Source organism: Erinaceus europaeus, chromosome 6, assembly GCF_950295315.1.
Source record: "Erinaceus europaeus chromosome 6, mEriEur2.1, whole genome shotgun sequence".
Lineage (NCBI taxonomy): Eukaryota > Metazoa > Chordata > Mammalia > Eulipotyphla > Erinaceidae > Erinaceus > Erinaceus europaeus.
The window spans coordinates 12,054,548-12,073,160 of NC_080167.1; the positions used below are offsets into that span (position 1 = coordinate 12,054,548).

Sequence of the window (18,613 nt, forward strand, 5' to 3'; positions counted from 1 at the left end):
ACTGGTTCTTGAGCTTTGCACCACCTGCGCTTAACCCACTGCACTACAGCCAGACTCCCGAGAGAAAACTTTTTAATGTATTTATCATTTATTTCATTTCCTGTTGCCTATTCATATTGACTATTTACTCCTCCCCTTTTGTTTGCCTTTTCTTAGTGATTTGTAAACACTCTTTACACATTAAAGCAAACACCTCTTCATCATATTAGATACAACTGCTTTTCTGCCTTTTCTGCTTATATTTTGACTTTGCTTACCACCACCACCCCCCACATATCTATTTTCCTGTACTCAGCTTCATCTTTTTTTTTTTCTTTCTTTTTTTTGTCTCCGGGGTTATAACTGGGGCTCAGTGCCTACATTACAAATCCACTGCTCCTGGAGGCCAACCTTTTCCCATTATAGTTGTTGCTGAAGGTAAGACAGAGAGAAAAATTGAGAGAGGAGAGGGAGACAGAGAAGGGGAGAAAAAGACATCTGCAGACCTGCTTCACTGCTTGTGAACCGACCCCTCTGCAGATGGGAAACCAAGGGCTCAAACCAAGATCCTTGTGCCTGTCCTTGTGCTTCCCACCACGTGCTCCTAACCCAGTGTGTTACTGCCCAGCCCCTATTTTGTTTCTTAACTTACTCCCAACTCTAAGACTAAACCATTTTTTATTTATTTTTAGGTTGGCATTCATTTATTTTTTTTTCAGTATTATTCATTATTATTAAGAAAGGGTGACAGGGAAAAAATCTGAACTTACTTCTCTGTCTTGTGCACACTGTCATGCACATTTTTTTTCCCTCCAGGCCTATCTCTGAGGCTCAGTGCTGGCGCTATGAATCCACTGGACCTGGTGGCCATTTTTTCCATTTTATTGGATAGGAGAGAGAGAAACTGAGAGAGGAGGGTAGACACCTGAAGACCTGCCTCACTACTGTGAAGTGAAACCCCCACCCCCGTAAGTGGGGAACTGGGGACTTGAACCTGGATCTTTGCCCAGGTCCTTGCACTTCGTACTATGTGTGCTTAACCCAGTGTGCTACTGCCCAGCCCCCCCATACACACACTAAAAAAAAGATTTTATTTATTTATAATGAGAAAGATAGGAGGAGAGAGAGAAAGAACCAGACATCACTCTGGTACATGTGCTGCTAGGGACTGAACTCGGGACCTCATGCTTGAGAGTCTGATGCTTTTATCCACTGCGCCACCTCCCGGACCACATGCATATTTTTAAAATTGAGACTAATTAGAGAATGTCTTATGTACTTTTTTTTATTTCTTTCACTTTATTTTATTTTTTATTTATAAAAAGGAAACATTGACAAAACCATAGGATAAGAGGGGTACAACTCTATACAATTTCTACCATCAGAACTCTGTATCCTGTCCCCTCCCCTGATAGCTTTCCTTTTCTTTCTTTCTTTCTTTCTTTCTTTCTTTCTTTCTTTCTTTCTTTCTTTCTTTCCTTTTGTTGCCCTTGTTGTTGTATTGTTGTAGTTATTATTGTTGTTGTTGTTATTGATGTTGTTGTTGTTGGATAGGCCAGAGAGAAATGGAGAGAGGAGGGGAAGACAGAGAGGGGGAGAGAAAGACAGACACCTGCAGACCTGCTTCACCGCCTGTGAAGCGACTCCCCTGCAGGTGGGGAGCCGGGGGCTCAAACCAGGATCCTTATGCCGGTCCTTGTGCTTCGCACCATGTGCGCTTAGCCTGCTGCGCTACCGCCCAACTCCCAGCTTTCCTATTCTTTATCCTTCTGGGAGTATGGACCCAAGGTCATTGTGGGATGCAGAAGGTGGAAGGTCTGGCTTCTGTAATTGCTTCCCCGCTGAACATGGGCATTGATAGGTTGATCTATACTCCCAGGCTGTATCTCTCTTTCCCTAGTGGGGCGGGGCTCTGGGGAAGTAGGGCTCCAGGACACATTGGTGGGGTTATCTGTCCAGGGAAGTCTGGTTGGCATCATGCTAGCATCTGGAACCTGGTGGCTGAAAAGAGAGTTAGTATATAAAGCCAAACAAGTTGTTGACTAATCATGAACCTAAAGGCTGATATAGTGCAGATGAAGATTTTGGGGTTTCCGTTTTGTAGATAGCTAGTAGTCCTATTTTAGTTATATTCCAAAGGGCCTGTGACTATACTAGTTTTTTTTTTCTTTCCCTGAGCCTGACATCTGATATTCAGGTGGATCCAAGTTATTGTCTAGGGAGATGATGTCTTGGCTGGAAAAAGGACCAGAAAGCTGGATCAGGGAAGAGAGTAGCTCCTAAATATGGGAAAGGTGTATAAATATTGTAGACTGTAAACCCCATCGGCACTTTTTAAGATGTGTTTTCCCCTAGCAATAGTTTGTTTCAATCCATACTGTCAATTCTCTAGTCTATTTGTAACTCATCTAGGTCCAAAGTATGGACTAGGGACTGAACTTGGTATTGCTTTGTGTCTAGGTGACAAATAGTTGTCCTGACAACACTTATTGAGTGGTATATTTTATCATTGATGTAATGAGATGAAAACCTACTATGTGGTCACCATGGCAATCTTGATGCTATTTGGTGAGGACAGACTGTGTGCCAGGCAGGATACTAAGTCTCTACAGCACTGAGTGACGTAAGTCATAGAATGTTCTGACATTGAAGCTGATGGCAGTGAGGCTTGGAGAGGTGAGGATCCTGGCTGGGCGCCCCTCCCCATCGTGGGTTTTTTATTTTATTTTATTTTTTATTTATTTGTTATTGGATAGAGACAGAGAGAAATTGAGAGAGAAGGGGGAGATAGAGAGACACCTGCAGACCTGCTTCACCGCCTGTGAAGCGACTCCCCTGCAGGTGGGGAGCCAGGGGCTCGAACTGGGATCCTAACCAGTCCTTGGGCTTTGCGCCACCTGTGCTTAACCCACTGCTATTGCCCAACTCCCTTTCAGAGTCCACAGTCAGAGCCACTACTCCAGCCTGACAGTGTTATCCTGGGTTCTGAACCTGTCCACAGAGTTGTATACAGTGGTCCTCCAACACCCACCCCAGGGGGGGCGGGATCAAATGGATGAAGCTTGGGTTCCTCCTTTAAGGAGTGTAAGGAGCAGGAGGAAAAAACAGGACACCCACATAGCAGGGAGCAAGAGGAGAAGTGAGCCCCCCCTGAGTGGGGCCAGAGACAGAGCTCACCAGGATGACTGCATGCCGGTCTTGGTAGGTGCCTGGTCTGAATCAGAGCCCAGCACCACATGGGATACCACTTTGGTGGTGCTGGTGGCGGGGGTCCTGGCCCTGTGATATCTCTCCTTTTCTCTCTGTCTCTCTGTCAATTTGAATGAAAGAAGTCAGCTCAGCATAACAAGAAAAGACACTGGAGCAGGTGAAACAGCTCACTTGGGTAATGCATTGCTTTGCCATGTGCATGGCCCAGGTTTGAGTGAGGCTCCCATTACTGAAGGAAGCTTCAGTGCTGTGGCCTCTCTGTCTCTCTCTGTGGTCTAAAAAAAAGGAAAAGGAAAAGACACTTTTTGAATGTCTGCAAGTGGGTACATTTTGCTTCTTTAACAGGACAGGAATAGAGGAGTGAGGGTATGTAGAACATTACTGTCACCTGCATGACAGGGGGTGAGGACAGAAGGGCAGTAATGACTAATATGACCAAGGAAAGCTTCCTGGAGGAAGGGGAAATAAGCTGGTCTTTAGAGGAGCTATGGCAAAGATGCTGTGGATTCTCCTCTTGGGTTAGTTGTGGGCCAGGCCAGCAGCAGCACAGGGATGAAGGTGGGGTGGGGGGATCGGTTGGGGATGCCTGAGGGGCCCACTGGATTTTCTTGGGGAAGCACTAGGGACCTATACTCCTTGATACTCCTTGAGCAATACAGTGAAGGGTTGGCTGCCACAGTAGTGGAGGTTGAGTGACAGAGAGTAATTTGCTGTTGGCAGACCCTGGATGCCTTGTGGGCACTGAATCCTTGTGGGACAGGGTAGATGTGGGGACATGAGTTAGCAGTCACAGCGAGATGGGGAGAACATTTGGACGTGGGGTTGGGGAGTGGTGAGCTAGAGAGAGCTGAACCTCCTGGGGGCCTGGAGGCTGGGTGCTCTGAAGCTTCCCTGGGCCACCTAGCAGTGCGGCTAGATTCCTAACAGGTGCTGGAAAGGAGGACAAGTCCTCAGTGTGCCCACTCACCACGAGCTGCACCCTGATAGGAGGTGGGGAGCACTTGACTCCTGCAGAGTTCTACAGGAAGTAGTCCTACAGGAAGTGGTCCCCCTCCTCTTGAGGTGGACAGCCCCTGGGTTTCCCCCACAGTCAGGTCCATCAAATATGACTTCCTGGCCCGGGGGGATCTTTGGGGAGACACACACACACACACACACACACACACACACACACACACACACACACACACACACACAGAAAAATGGATAACTGTGAGAGTTAGAGGAACAGTAAGCTTTAGACCCACAGAGACTTCAGAATCGAGTTCTACAACATTATTATTGCTTTTAGTATTTATTTATTTATTTATTTATTTATTTATAGAATAGAGACAGAGATAAATTGAGAGGGGAGGGAGGGAGGAAAGGGGGGAGAGAGAGGGGGAGAGAGAGACTGACTGATTCCAGTAGCTTTGCCTCACCACTTGTGAGGTTTCCCCCTTGCAGGTGGGGACCAGGGGCTTGAACCTGGGTCCTTATGCATGGTAATGTGTGCGCTCAACTGGGTGTGGTACCACCTGGTCCCTGGCAGAGTGATGTTTTCAAAGAAGAGAGGTAGAGAGAGAGGGAACTTGGTTCAGGAAGAGAATACTGGCCACAGACAAGAATGTCCTAGATTAAAACAGAGAGACAACCCTCCCCACAGGCTTTCATTCATTAGAGAGAGCAGAGGGGGCCAGGCAGTGGTGCAGCTGGTTGGGAGCACATAGCACTATATACAAGGATCCATGCAAGGACCCGGGTTCAAACCCTGCTCCCTACCTGCAGCGGGTACTCTCCACAAGTGGTAAAGCAGGTCTGTAGTGTCTGCCTTTCTCTCTATCTCCCCTCCCCTCTCAATTTCTCTCTGTCCTATCATATAGAAAATGGGGTGGTGGGAGTCGGGTGGTCGCACAGCGGGTTAAGCGCATGTGGTGCAAAGCGCAAGGACCAGCATGAAGATCCCGGTTCGAGCCCCTGGCTCCCTACCTGCAGGGGAGTCGCTTCACAGGTGGCAAAGCAGGTCTGCAGGTGTCTATCTTTCTCTCTCCCTCTCTGTCTTCCCCTCCTGTCTCCATTTATCTCTATCCTATCCAGCAATGATGACATCAACAACAATAACTACAACAATAATAAAAACAACAAGGGCAACGAAAAGGAAATAAATAAAAAAATTAATTAAAAAAATGGAGTGGGGGGGAAGGAGCAGAGCATCACCCTGGCGTGGAACTCAGGGCCTCATACTTGCAAGCTCAGCATTTCATCCACTGCACCACCTTCAGCCTGTTTCCCCCATAGCTTAGCGGTTATCACCTCACACCGCACCACCTTCTAGGTCGCTGCCCCTCATTCTTTTATTATTTTTTTTAATTGCCGCCAGCATATCCCTGGGGCTTGGTGCCAGCAATAAAGAATTGACCGGCCATTTTTCCTTCTTTATTTGGTAGGACGGAGAGAAATTGAGAGGGGAGCGAGAGACAGAGAGGGAGAGAGACAGAGAGACCCCATGTGAAGCGTCCCCATTGAAGGTGCGGGGGCTCGAACCCAGGTCCTTAGACATGGTAACATGTGCGCTCAACTGGGTGTGCCCCGGCTCCACCATCAGCCCCTGCATTTTAAAGGACGAGCCTCTGATACCCAAGTGAAGGGCTATTTACATGCGTGGGTGAGGAGCGTGGTTCGGGGCACTGTCCCAGTTCTGCGGACCCGGGTTCAAATCCGTGCTCTGTCATCCTCTGGCTTTTGTTCTTGCGTGCCTGTGCAGGGGTGGGGAAGGTGGTGACCTGCTGCACCTCCTGCTTGTGGGCGTGTGAATGACCCCCGCCCCCGCACCCCCTGCACCCCTGCAGGCATCGACAGCTGGATCAACCTGAGCCGCGTGGACCCAGATGCTGAGGTGCAGGGGGAGGTGCGCCTGGCCGTTCAGGTGTTGGAGGGAGCGCGGGGCCGCTGCTTGCGCTGCCACGTGCTCCAGGCCAGGTAGGGCCGCGGGGGATGGACCCTGAGGATCACCTGCACCCCCCCCCCCAGCTGCCTTTAACGCCTCTGGAACACACCCACTACTGGGGGGGTGGAGGTGCCACTTCTGGGTTCTTTCTCTCCTGGGATCCCTTGTGACAACCAGAGGCGGGTCACTCAGGCTGATGTGGCCATCAGATACCACGTGAGAGAGTGGTACTTAAACCAGGCCACGCTGGTTTAAGCAAATTGGCCCAGGCCCAGATCAGAGAGAGGTGGCTTCAGGTGTGGCTGGATCCAGGCGCTCAGTGATATCAGGAACCTGCAGAGACAGCTTTTCTTTTCTTTACCAGAGCACTACTCTGTTCTGCTTTATGATGGTGTGGAGGATTGAACATGGGACTTTTGGAGCCTCAGACTTGAGAGTCGAGAGTCTGTTTGCATAACCATTATGCTTTCTATCCCTGCCTATTTATTTTATTTTAATGAGAGAGAGAGATACAGTGAGAAAGACACACACACACACACACACACCAGAGCACTGCACAGCACTGGTATCTAGTTGTGCTGGGGATTGAATTTGAGACCTCAGAGCCTCCAGCATGAGAGTTTTTGAAGAACCATGATGCTGTCTCCCCAGCCCTAGGGCAGATTTCTTATCTATCTTTCCTGTGGGCTTCTTTCTCAGGTGGTCTCTCTCCAGGAGGAGGCAAATATGACCTTTCCAGAGAGGGAGGTGTGGGCTTTACCTCAAACTTCAAACCAAGGAAACGTGGGCTTAATAAAACCTCTAGCTGAGCCTTCGGGGGGCTCAGTTCAGGGGGTGTCTCCCTCCCACCTGCTGCTTCACACTCTGAGCCCCCTTCCAGCTCCTGCAACCCCTCCCCTCTGCTCTTAGACCCCCTCCTCTTTTTTCAAGGCTGGGGGAGGAGCTTTTCTCTCTTGCTGTGTGACCTAAGGGCCTTTCTTGACCTCTCTGTGCCTCTCTTCCAATTTCTGACTCCAGGCTGGACCCCATGGGGCTTCCTGGAGTCTGAGTGAAGGAGTGTATGTGTGGGGGGCAGGGGGCAGATGAAGAGGCTCTGCAAGGGGCATAGCCACCTCCCCAGCCACAGGGCCTTCTTTGAGCAGGAGAGGCACTGAGTGGTGTTGCTTAGCAACTGCCAGCTCCTAGGAAAACAGAGGCTGCTCTGGGGTGAGGCAGGGTAGGAAGGGGAGGCAGCCTCTAAGGGGGGTGTGTCTCTGGATTTGGGGACCTCACTACAGAGTGTCAGGAGATGAGTCTTTTGAGCTGCCATGGCAACCAAAGGCAGGGGTCCTCTTGCCTGGTGCCTCATTGGGGGTCTTGGGCAGGGTGTGGCCACAAGTGTTTGTTAAGTGAGTGAATGAGTGATCCACCTTCCATGCTCAGGGGTCCTTTTACCATTGCCTTTTGTGGGGTGGGTTCAATCCACCCCCATTGTCCAGATGAGGAAACTGAGACTCTAGGAAGGCCACTTTTCCAAGTGTCCCCAGAGCTGGGAGTCTGGTGTTCTGTGTGTGATCTGGGGCTCCCTTCCTATTCCCCCACTCCACCTTCCTCTGTGGGGCTGTGTGATGCAGGACTGACCGTTCTGTGCCTCAATTTCCCTGTCTGGAGAGTGGGCAGTCAGCTGCAGACACCCAGCCTGGAGGGGCACAGGGAGGGGGGGAGCCCCTCACCAGGTTCCCCTGCATCCCTCCTCCAGGGTCCAGTCGAGTTCCTCACACGTGTTCCTCTTTGCCCCCAGGGACCTGGCCCCCCGAGACAGCTCAGGAACATCGGACCCCTTCGCACGTGTCTTCTGGGGTAGCCAGAGCCTGGAGACATCGGTGAGTGTGGGGTGGGGAGGGAGCCCTGGGGAGCAGAGTCTCCAGCAGGCATCCCCCTCACTCCTTCTTCTCACAGACCATCAAGAAGACCCGCTTCCCACGCTGGGACGAGGTGCTGGAGCTGAGGGAGGAGCCTGGCCCTCCAGCCCCGCTGCGGGTGGAGGTCTGGGACTGGGACATGGTGGGCAAGAATGACTTTTTGGGAATGGTGAGTGCGGCCCTTCAGATCTACCATGGCTTCATACTACTCTGTGGGGGGAGCAAAGTGGAGATGGGCTGGGCCCCCCATCACCCTGTGGTCTCCTTTGCAGTGCTGTATGTTCAGGCTGGTGATTTTTATTTTATTTTAAAAAATATTTTATTCTTTTTTTTAAAAAAATTATTTATTCCCTTTATTGCCCTTGCTGTTTTATTGTTGTCGTCGCTGTTCGATAGGACAGAGAGAAATAGAGAGAGGAGGGGAAGACAAAGAGGGGGAGAGAAAGATAAACACCTACAGACCTGCTTCACCACCTGTGAGGTGACTCCCCTGCAGGTGGGGAGCTGGGGGCTTTTTTATCGTCTTTGTTGTTATTATTATTGTTATCGCTACCACTGTTGTTGGATAGGACAAAGAGAAATTGAGAGAGGAGGGGAAGACAGAGAGGGGGAGAGAAAGATAGACACCTGCAGACCTGCTTCACCACCTGTGAAGCGACTCCCCTGCAGGCGGGGAGCTGGGGGCTTGAACCAGGATCTTTACACCACACCAGTCCTTGCACTTAATGTCATATGCTTAACCTGCTGCACTACCACCCAACTCCCGACTTATTTTATTAGATAGGGACAGAGAAATCAAGAGGGGGGAGAGGGGCTAGAGAGGGAGAAAGAGACACCTGAAGTACTGTTTCACTGCTCATGAAGCTTTCTATCCGCAGATGGGGACTAGAGGCTTGAACCCAGGTCTTTGCACATAGTGACATGTGCACTCCACTGGGTGTGTCTCTTCCCACTTCCTAGGGCTGACAGTTCATTCTTAAGAGGAGGTGAGATTCAAGCAGATGAGGGGGAAATTTGTTTTTCGCGTGGCTGGTGGGAAGGTCACGTAGGGTGACCACTCTGGCAAACAGTTCACCAGGTCCTCAGATGGCTAGAGAGGGAGCCAGTACCTGCCATGGAAACTGTCCTCCAAGAGAACAGGAAACAGAGGCCCTCAGCCGCTGTGGCTTGAGTGTTCAGGGCAGAGCTATTCAGAGCTGCCAAAGACAGATGAACAAACAAAAGCAGATATAGCCATGCCATGTACTATTATTTAGTAATGAAAAGGAATGTGGTGCCCATAATGTGCCACTACATGGTTGGGTCTTGAGCACCTTTTGCTAAGTGAAAAAATCCGATCCAGAAGGGCCGGGTGGTAGCACAGCGGGTTAAGCACACGGCACAAAGCACAAGGACTGGTGTAAGGATCCTGGCTAGAGCCCCTGGCTCCCTGGAGGGGGTCACTTCACAGGTGGTGAAGCAGGTCTGCAGGTGTCTACCTTTCTCTCCCCCTCTCTGTCTTCCCCTCCTCTCTCAATTTCTCTTTGTCCTATCCAACAACAGTGGTAGCAATAACAATAATAATAACAACAAAGGCAACAAAAAGGGAAAAAATAGCCTCCAGGAGCAGTGGATTTGTAGTGCAGGCACCAAGCTCCAGTGATAACCCTGGAGGCAAAAAACAAAAACCAACCAAACAAACAAACAAAGAAAAAAACCTAATCCAGAAACACCACCTGCATCATTTTGCACGTGTGACATGTCTAGAGCAGGCAGATCTGTAGAGACACGAGTGTGGGTGAGAGGTTGTTGAGAGTGGGAGACAGGGACTCAGGGGTGATGGAAGGTGCCCTGGAATTAGTGGTGGTGATTGAACAACTATGAATACACTAGAATCTAAAGACACTAGAAATCCCCACCCCCGTGTTACACATTTTTCACAGATACGCAAGTACCATGGGGTATTGGTTATATCTATTAAATTTTTTAAAGATTAAAAAAATTTAACTTTATTTTTATTTATAGAATTGAGAAGGAGGGGGAATAGAGAGGGAGAGACAGAGAGACACCTCTCACGAAGCGTCCCCCCTGTAGGTGGGGACCGGGGGGATGAACCTGGGTCCTTTTGCATGTTAATATGTGCACTTAACTAGGTGTGCCAACACCTAGCCCTTCCATCTATTAATTTTTGATCTAAAGAAGAGATCAGACCGGGACCTGGCTGCTTTCAGACTGGGTCACACTTTTCCACATATGTGACTTGCACTTCTGAAAACACACACAGTGGAGCCATGCTTTTCCTCACTGCTGTGTGACCCTGGCCAGGCCCCTGTACCTCTCTGAGCCTCAGTGCCCTCAGCTGTGAATTCTGTGTCTTCTAGAGGATCTCGGAGGCCGGCAGGCTTATGTAGGATGGGGGGGAAGAGGTCACTGACTGTGTTGTGTGAGTGGGACGTGGTGGGGAGGGCTCAGCTGAAGGTCAGTGGGTGTCTCCCCCAGGTGGAGTTTCCTCCCCAGCTCCTGCAGCAGAACCCTCCTGACGGCTGGTTCCGCCTCCTGCCCTTCCCTAAAGCTGAGGAGGATTCTGGGTAAACGGTGTGAGGAGGAGGCTGGGCGGGCACTGTGGAGGGGCTCTATCTTCCTGGGTGCCCAGGCTAGGCCACAGTGATCACCCTGCCCACCCCTCCATCTCCACACACATGCTGTCAGATGTTCAATAGATTCCTGCACATGCTCAGATCCCGTGTTTTTGTGTGTGCTCAGAACCTGGGGTCCTTCCACACCTGCTCAGACCTGGCCACACCTATTGGTACCTGTTCATGCTGTACACACCTGTTTATACCTGTTTATACTGGATGTACCTGTTAGCTATTATTCACACCTGTCAGCACTTGTTAACCCCCCTATTTGTATTGGACACACCTGTTCTGTTTACATCTGTTTATGCTGGATGCACCTGTCAGCACCTGTCCCCACCTGTTCATACTGTTCACATCTGTTTATGCTGGAAACACCTGTCTGCAGCTGTTCCCACTTGTCCACAGTGTTCACACCTGTCAGCACATGTTCCCAGCTGTTCACACCTGTCAGCACCTATTCCCACCTGTTCAGACCTCTTAGTACCTGCTTATGCTGGACACACCTGTCAGCACTTGTTTAAGCTGGACACACCTGTCGGCAGCTGTTAATGCTGGACACACCTGTCGGCAGCTGTTCCCACCTGTCTTGTCTTGCAAACAACCCCAACATTTGCCCATGTGCGTCCAGGCTGTGTGTACCTGCCTGCCCACCTGTGCCTCTCCCCTGTGGTCTGCCCACCCAGGGGGAGCCTGGGGGCACTGCGGCTGAAGGTGCGCCTCACCGAAGACCGAGTGCTTCCATCCCGGCACTACCAGCCTCTCACCCAGCTGCTCATGGAGTCGGTGCAGCAGAGGCCGGCAGAGGTGGGTGTCTGGGTGTGAGGGGGTGGGGCCGAGCACGGACTCCTCCTGGGCAGGGGGCAGGTCACAGGGCTCAGGGTGCTGGGACCCGTCTCCTGCCTCTTACCCCCAGGAGGACACCACAAGCCCGCTGGCCCTGTTGGAGGAGCTGACCTTGGGCGACTGCCGTCAGGACCTCGCCACCAAGCTGGTGAAGCTTTTTCTCGGCCAAGGCCTGGCCGGGCCCTTCCTGGACTACCTTACCCGGCGTGAAGTGGCACGGACCAGTGAGCTGTCTGGGTGCCCCTGGCCCTCTAGATCACTCCCCAGAGAGGGGGCTGCAGAAGGGCCTTTGTAGAGGGATGGGGGCTATAGCAGGGACTCCTGTGCCATGTGTGTATTGGGGGACCCCTGTTTTCCATACCCCAGGCATCTGGGGGTGCAGTTCTGAGTGAGACCCCAGCTTTGCCACTTGGGAGCTGCTGTGTGATCATGGGTAGTGCACTTAACCACTCTGGTCCTCTGCATTGTTAACAGAGCCGATGACACAGGTCTCCCTGATTCCTGAGGACTGAAGAGTCATGACTCACCCCTGCCTTGGGGGGGAGGTGGAGTGACATGCATCCAGCTTCCACCCCAAATCCCACCAAACACTTTCCTCTGTCTCCCCAGCTGACCCCAACACCCTCTTCCGTTCCAATTCCCTGGCTTCCAAGTCGGTGGAGCAGTTCATGAAGGTGAGTGGGTGAAGGCTTCATGGGACTCCAGGTCCCTCTCCCTCATGATGCACTCCCCAGTCCACTCCCTTATCACACTGCCCCCCCCCCCCAGCTCGTGGGCATGCCCTACCTGCACGAGGTCCTCAAGCCTGTCATCAGCCGCATCTTCGAGGAGAGGAAGTACATGGAGCTGGACCCAAGCAAGATAGACCTGGGCCGCACGCGGTGAGTAGCTGGGGGGCGCCTGCACCCCCACACCTAGGTCCCGTGAGGGAGCTCCAGCACAAGGAAGTGGCCAAGATCTCTTTCTAGCACCTTCCACCCTCTAGCCAGGGTGGGTCGGTTTCCGGCAGGCCACCAGTGCCAATCCCTCAGGGACCACGGTGAGACAGCTGAGGGTCTTTCTTTCTTTACTGGGACTGTGCCCAGCAAATGCCACCCAGAGGTGGGCACTGGAACCCCTTTCTAAGGTAGTGAAGCCATTCCTCAGAGAGGGATGGCCATATGCCTGAGGCTGCACAGCTAGGAGGTTGGGGGTGGGCACTGGACCCCCAGGTCCTGAGCCTCAGGAAAGCTGGCGAAGATGGAAGGATTCAGGGCTGTGGGGGTGGGCATCACGGGCCTTGCAGAACCTCAGTTTCCTTGTTTGTTAGACAAACCAGTAGGGACCCCAGTCTATTCCTTTGCCTCAAGGTGGTCAGAGCACAGTGCTTAGTTCTCTGATGTGGGACACGGGGGGTGGTGAGACCCCCCCCCCAGCTTGGCCTCCATGGGGGTTGCAGCCCCAGGCAGACAAGACAGACCCCAGTGCTATGGGAATAAGAGAGGAGGGTGCAGTAGGCAGGCAGACAGAGAAATGCTGTTCCCAGGTGGGGGGCAGGTCACCTGGTAAAGGGCCTGCCTTGCTGGGTTTGAGCCCTAGCCCACCATGAGATAGATGGGGGCTGATGGCAAGTTGGAGCTGTGCCCTGAGCCCTCCCCTGCAAACCACCCCCAAGGAGGATCTCCTTCAAGGGCTCGATGTCAGAGGAGCACGTGCGGGAGGCCAGCCTGGGGCTGCTGACGGGCTACCTGGGGCCCATTGTGGACGCCATCGTGGGCTCCGCAGACCATTGCCCGCCCGCCATGCGCCTCGCCTTCCAGCAGCTTCGCAGGCGTGTAGAGGAGCGCTTCCCACAGGCAGAGCACCAGGTGGGGACCGAGACGGGGATGGGCATGAAGGGCATGAGGGCCAGGGACAGACGTGCGCCAGCTATGCTGAAGGCCCAGCAGGAAGGACAATGTTCCTGGGGGTTCTGGGACCCAAGGCAATCACCATGATGATGATGGTGGTGGGAATGCTGGTAGGGATGGTGGTGATGGTGATGATGGTGGTGATGGTGGTGATGGTGGTGATGATGGTGGTGATGGTGTTATTTCCACACGGGACCAGGAACCTTGTATTATCAGATCTTCAGTTTTTCCCCCCTTCAACCCCCATTCAGATTCTACGTGAGGTCTCTCATTAAAAATTAATTTGAGGGGCCCCAGAGAGAGCTCCCCCAGAAGAGTGTGTGTTCCTTACCCTGTGTGGAACCTGGGGTTAAGCCCTGATACATGTGGGGGCACCATGGAGTGGTGTCTGCCCTCCTTCTCTCTCTACAATAAAGAGCTAGTGATTCTCGCCCCACTTTCCCTTTACAGATGGGGAAACTTAGGCCTGGAGAGGTTAGAGTGCTGTGGCCAAGAGCTGTGGACTTAGACTCTATCCCCTCAGCCTGGGGGGCTCACCCTTCTTCCCCTCACCTTCCACTGAGCATGAGCTCAGGCCTGTCAACTGGGACCTTGTTCGTTTGTTTTGCGCCCTACTTTGCCTGGCTCTCACAGGCCTGTGGAGGTGTCAAGTGGGACACAAGGTGGGAGGGAGGAGGTGTGTGTATGTGTGTGTGTATAGCAGCTCCCTAGACAGCTCGGGCCTCATGGGGGAGCCCATGCCAGTGACACCCACGGATCCCCCAGGTCTCAGCCCCATGTTAGAAGCAGAAGCAGGGGGCAGATGGGGTCAGGGGAGCCTAAGGGGGCCCTTTTGTCTGCTCTGACACCTGTTCCTCCTTTTCCGGTGAGGAGGCAGTTCAGAGCCTCTGGGGAAGCTGAAAGCACCCCTTGAACTTGGCAGGCAGTGGGGGGTGGGGTGGGCAGTGGCTGGGGTGGATTTTGGGTTCTGGATGAAAAGGGGTAAGATGTGGTAGAGACCCTCCCTCTGGGTGCCTCAGGGAACCCAGCCTGGCAGGGCTCACCATTGAGCCTGAGGTGCCCTAGGAGGCTGGCACAGAGCCAGGGAGGGCATTGTCTCCTGTGTGAATACAGCCCCCAAATAAACACATTAGCACATTCATGCTAAATATAGCTGGGTGGGTGTGAAGGGTGGGTGCAGGCAGTTTTGGGGGAGCCGGATACAACCAGGGTGAGGGTACACCCACTCCTCTGTCTCCCCTGCTCCCCCCATCTGAGGTGGTCAGGCCCCAGACTCAGCCAGTGGGGCTTTATAATTTGCATAAGAAAGAGTCCTGGGGGACAGACTCTGGGGCCAGCAGGACTTGGTTCTCAGCTGTGCCTCAGTTTCCCCACCTAGAGAATGGAGATAACAGTACCCACCCAGAGGGTGTGAGGGTCAGATGTGACCTGGCCTATTCAGCTCGAGTGGAATGCAGGGGAGTGTGGTGGAGAGCAGAGAGTCCAAAGTCTGCCTGGTTCAAATCTTGACTGTGTCATTTACTTAAGCTGTGTGGTCTTGGGCAGGTTGCCTTTGCTGCAAATTAAGGCTGACTCCCCATTGGGTGACAATGAAGTTAATTAAACTGTTTGTGGTTGTTGTTATTCTTGTTATAAATCATGGATATTGATGGGGGGAGGGGGAAGCTGGGGAGATAGCATCATGGTTTTGTAAAAGGCTCTGAGGTGCCAGCTTCAACCCCCCACACCACTTTAAGCCAGAGCTAAAACAGTGCTCTAGTTAAAAGCAAAAAAATCAAATAAAAGTTAAAGGCAATTAAGCCAAGGCTGTGGGTGTGGGTCCTGCCTCCTTTCAGCAGCTGTATGGCCTTGGGTGGGTCACTTGTAGTCTCTGGGCTTCTGTCTGCTCCTCTGTAAAAAGAAAACAAGCCTGGATTCTTTCTCCCACATCCAGCTGGGTCCCTTAGCTCAGTGTTTGGCACAAAAGGGACTCTGAGGATGTTTGGCGCAATCCAGTTAGGCAGGAGGGTATTGTTACTCTGTTTAACAGATGGGGAAACTGAGGCCCGGGGGGGGGGGAGCTGCCTCTCGGGTATCCCCCATTCCTTGTCCACCTGTAACACCAACCCTTGCCTCCTCGGTTTCCCCTTCTCACCTGCCACTCTTGTCACAGGATGTGAAGTACCTGGCCATCAGCGGTTTCCTCTTCCTGCGTTTCTTTGCACCTGCCATCCTCACCCCCAAGCTGTTCCACCTGCGTGAACACCACGCGGACCCCCAGACCAGCCGCTCACTGCTTCTGCTTGCCAAGGTGGGGGCCACCCCTCTCCACCCCTGGGTGGGGAGATTCTGAGCTCAGCGTTTGGGGGCAGAGCCACAGGGGTCCCACCTTACTCCCTGTCACGTGACCTGGGCTCTGTCTTCCTCTGTTGATGGGCAAAGCCTCCCCTCCTGGGAGAAGCCTAATAGTCATTGCCAGCTTAGAGTGAATTAGATCTTCCTCTGCAAAGCACTGGTGGGCTTCCGAATATGCAGGGTAGGATAGCAGGGTGGGGAGGTGGCTCATCCAATAGGGGCACACTTAGCCATGAGTGAGGACCTGGGTTTGAGCCCTGATCACTGCACGTAAGTAGCTGCAAGGGAGAAGCTTCCCAAGCTGTAGGGAAGTGCTGTGGTGGAACAATGCCCCCCTCCCGCAAATGGAGGAGTTGTGGAGGGTGCATAGCTCTAGAAATAAACCTGGCAGAAAAAGGGAAAGGGCGCTGGCGTAATAGCTGACTGGGATAGTGTACTGCCTTGCCAGGTTCGCACCCGGCCCCCACCACGTTGCTGTGGTCTGTTTCACTCTGTCTCTGCCTCTGTGGCTCTATCCCTCTGTTTCTATCTGGAAAAGTTAGCCTGCAGCCATGAAGCACCCAGAGTTGACAAAAAAAAAAGTGAAGGCTGGAGGTTAGGGGATATGGGCCCAGGAGGACTGTCCCGAGTAGGTGCTGCTCGGAGTGCTGATTTGGGAGCCAGCACTGAGGGGCTCTGGTTGGATGCACAAGCCCCTCGTGACCCTGTGGTGATCTGCCCCCTCACCCCCTCCAGGCTGTGCAGAGCATCGGGAACCTGGGCCAGCAGCTGGGCCAGGGCAAGGAGCTGTGGATGGCTCCCCTGCACCCCTTCCTGCTGCAGAGCATCTCACGCGTGAGGGACTTCCTGGACCAGCTGGTAGACGTGTCTGAGGCAGAGGGTGAGTTTCAGGGTGTCCCAGGCACCGGCCCTTCTTCCCCCAGCACCCAGCACCAAGACCCCAGAACTGGTGGGCAGTGAGTGATTAGGTTCACCTCTCCTGACCCTCCACCCTGCAGCTCAGGGAGGGACTATCACAACAAGCTGTGTGTGCGACACTGTATTTTAGCCTGTGGCTCCAGTGGACAAGCCAGAGGTGACACCAGATGAGTCAGTGGTCACTGAGCAGATGGCCCCCAAGGGTGGCTCTGTAGGACAGGGGGACAGAGAGCGGGTCTGGAGATCCTGGGGCAGGGCAGGGGGAGAGCACAGGGAAGGACTGAGTGAAAAAGAGTGACAGAGGGGTTTGGGCGGGGTAGGGGCTAGGTAGTGTGGGGAGACTTTAGCCTTAACTTGGGGGCCAGATGGAGATATGGGACACTTAGAAAATAATAGTGATACGTATATATCATGAGAGTTTCATGCATGAGAAAAGCCAGAGCAGCACTCTGGCACATGCAGCACTGAGGATTGAACTGGGGGCCTCGGGCGTGCAAGTCCGGTGCTTCACCAGCTGAGAAAGCTCCTGTCCCCACCTCCCTCTAGAGCATGAGATAGTTGGCTCTGAGTCACACAACAGCCGCCTGTGATATGGAGGGGGTTGTGAAGCTGTGGAGGGGTCTGTGAGGGCTTTGGTTGGTGTGCCCTTGAACCCACGGCAGCACTGGAAGGATCCTGGTGGGCGGAGCGCCCCCTGCTGGCTGGCTGTCACTCTGCCTGCACAGCAGGGACCCCCGGAGCTCCCCAGGCCTCTGTGGGGCAGGGAGTGAGGTTCAGCCTCCAGCTCTTTCTCCTGCTTCTTGGGGAGCAGAGAAGGATGCTTGAGTGTCCATACCCCAGGGGCCCAAGGGGGCACAGCGTGAGCCCGGAATATAGGACTTCACCGTCCCCATCCGCCCTTCCCCAGAGTCGGGGTGCCTGGCGCGGGCCCTGGTGCCCCCCTCAGTGACGGTGCGGGAAGGCTACCTGCTGAAGCGCAAGGAGGAGCCCGCCGGCCTGGCCACCCGCTTTGCCTTCAAGAAGCGCTACTTCTGGCTCAGCGGGGAGACTTTGTCTTACTCCAAGGGCCCTGAGTGCCAGGTGGGGTCTAGGGGACTGGCCTCCTGCTGCAGGGGGAGAGTGAGGCCCGGCTGGGGCAGGGGTGTGCCTGGGGGCTCCAGAGCCACTGGCAGGCTAAAGTACTCTAGAGATGGATAGAAAAGGCCCTCCCCAGGGCCAGGCGGTGGTGCACCCAGTTGAGCACACACATTACCACGAACAAGGACCCAGGTTCAAGGTCCTGGTCCTCACCTGCAGGGGAGAAGCTTCATAAACAGTGAAGCAAGTCCTTAGGTGTCTATCTCTCCATCCCTTCTCAATTTCTTCCTATCTTGTTAAGCAAAAGGACGAAGGAACAAAGAAAAGGCCCTCCTCATTTCTGTGCACAGAGCTGGCGACACTGGGGAGGGTGCCCACAGCGGTGTTACGGGAAGGTTCCAGGGTTCAAATCCTGGGGCTCCACTTATGGTGGGTGACCCACCCTTGCAAGCTGGGAGTAGTGGAGCCAGGCTGGGGACAAACTGGGGTAAGCCTGGAGTTAGCCTGGGGGCAGCCTGGGGTCATCTCAGGGTCAGCCTGGCAGCCTGGGGACAGTGGTGATGACAGGGAGGAGGCTCACAGGATGGGCCCATACCCCTCCCCCCAGTGGGGACCGCGGGTCCCCAGTGGTGCCGGTCTCTGGGACCAAGGGGCCACCCGAAGCCACTGTCCCCTGCAGATACGCCACAGCCTCCCTGTGGCGCACATCCGTGCCGTGGAGCGAGTGGACGAAGGCGCCTTCCAGCTGCCACACGTAATGCAGGTGGTGACGCGGGCGGGTGCAGGGGGTGCGTTGCACACCACCTACCTGCAGTGCAAGGTGACACCTGAGGGCAGGGCGGGGCGGGGCGGGCCGGGCCCATCCCCCGGCTCCTGGAGTACCCTGACCTCCTCTTGCACCCGCCCTCTCCCCACGCC

General features: G+C 53.6%; 1 protein-coding gene across 3 annotated transcripts in view; it reads left to right on the top strand.

Moving 5' to 3' along the window:
- The window catches only part of RASAL1 (RAS protein activator like 1), a 31,172-nt gene that overhangs the window by 10,163 nt on the left and 2,396 nt on the right, over positions 1-18,613 (top strand). For 2 of the 3 annotated variants that reach the window (XM_007529432.3, XM_060193046.1), the window contains 13 exons: positions 6,018-6,147; positions 7,896-7,977; positions 8,054-8,185; positions 10,495-10,583; positions 11,318-11,438; positions 11,548-11,701; positions 12,087-12,151; positions 12,246-12,358; positions 13,132-13,324; positions 15,519-15,656; positions 16,436-16,580; positions 17,526-17,698; positions 18,375-18,515. In XM_007529432.3, the coding sequence (XP_007529494.1) occupies positions 6,018-6,147; positions 7,896-7,977; positions 8,054-8,185; positions 10,495-10,583; positions 11,318-11,438; positions 11,548-11,701; positions 12,087-12,151; positions 12,246-12,358; positions 13,132-13,324; positions 15,519-15,656; positions 16,436-16,580; positions 17,526-17,698; positions 18,375-18,515 (1,676 nt within the window). The remainder of the gene's footprint in view (positions 1-6,017; positions 6,148-7,895; positions 7,978-8,053; positions 8,186-10,494; positions 10,584-11,317; positions 11,439-11,547; positions 11,702-12,086; positions 12,152-12,245; positions 12,359-13,131; positions 13,325-15,518; positions 15,657-16,435; positions 16,581-17,525; positions 17,699-18,374; positions 18,516-18,613) is intronic. The other variant, XM_060193045.1, reaches the window with a different exon arrangement.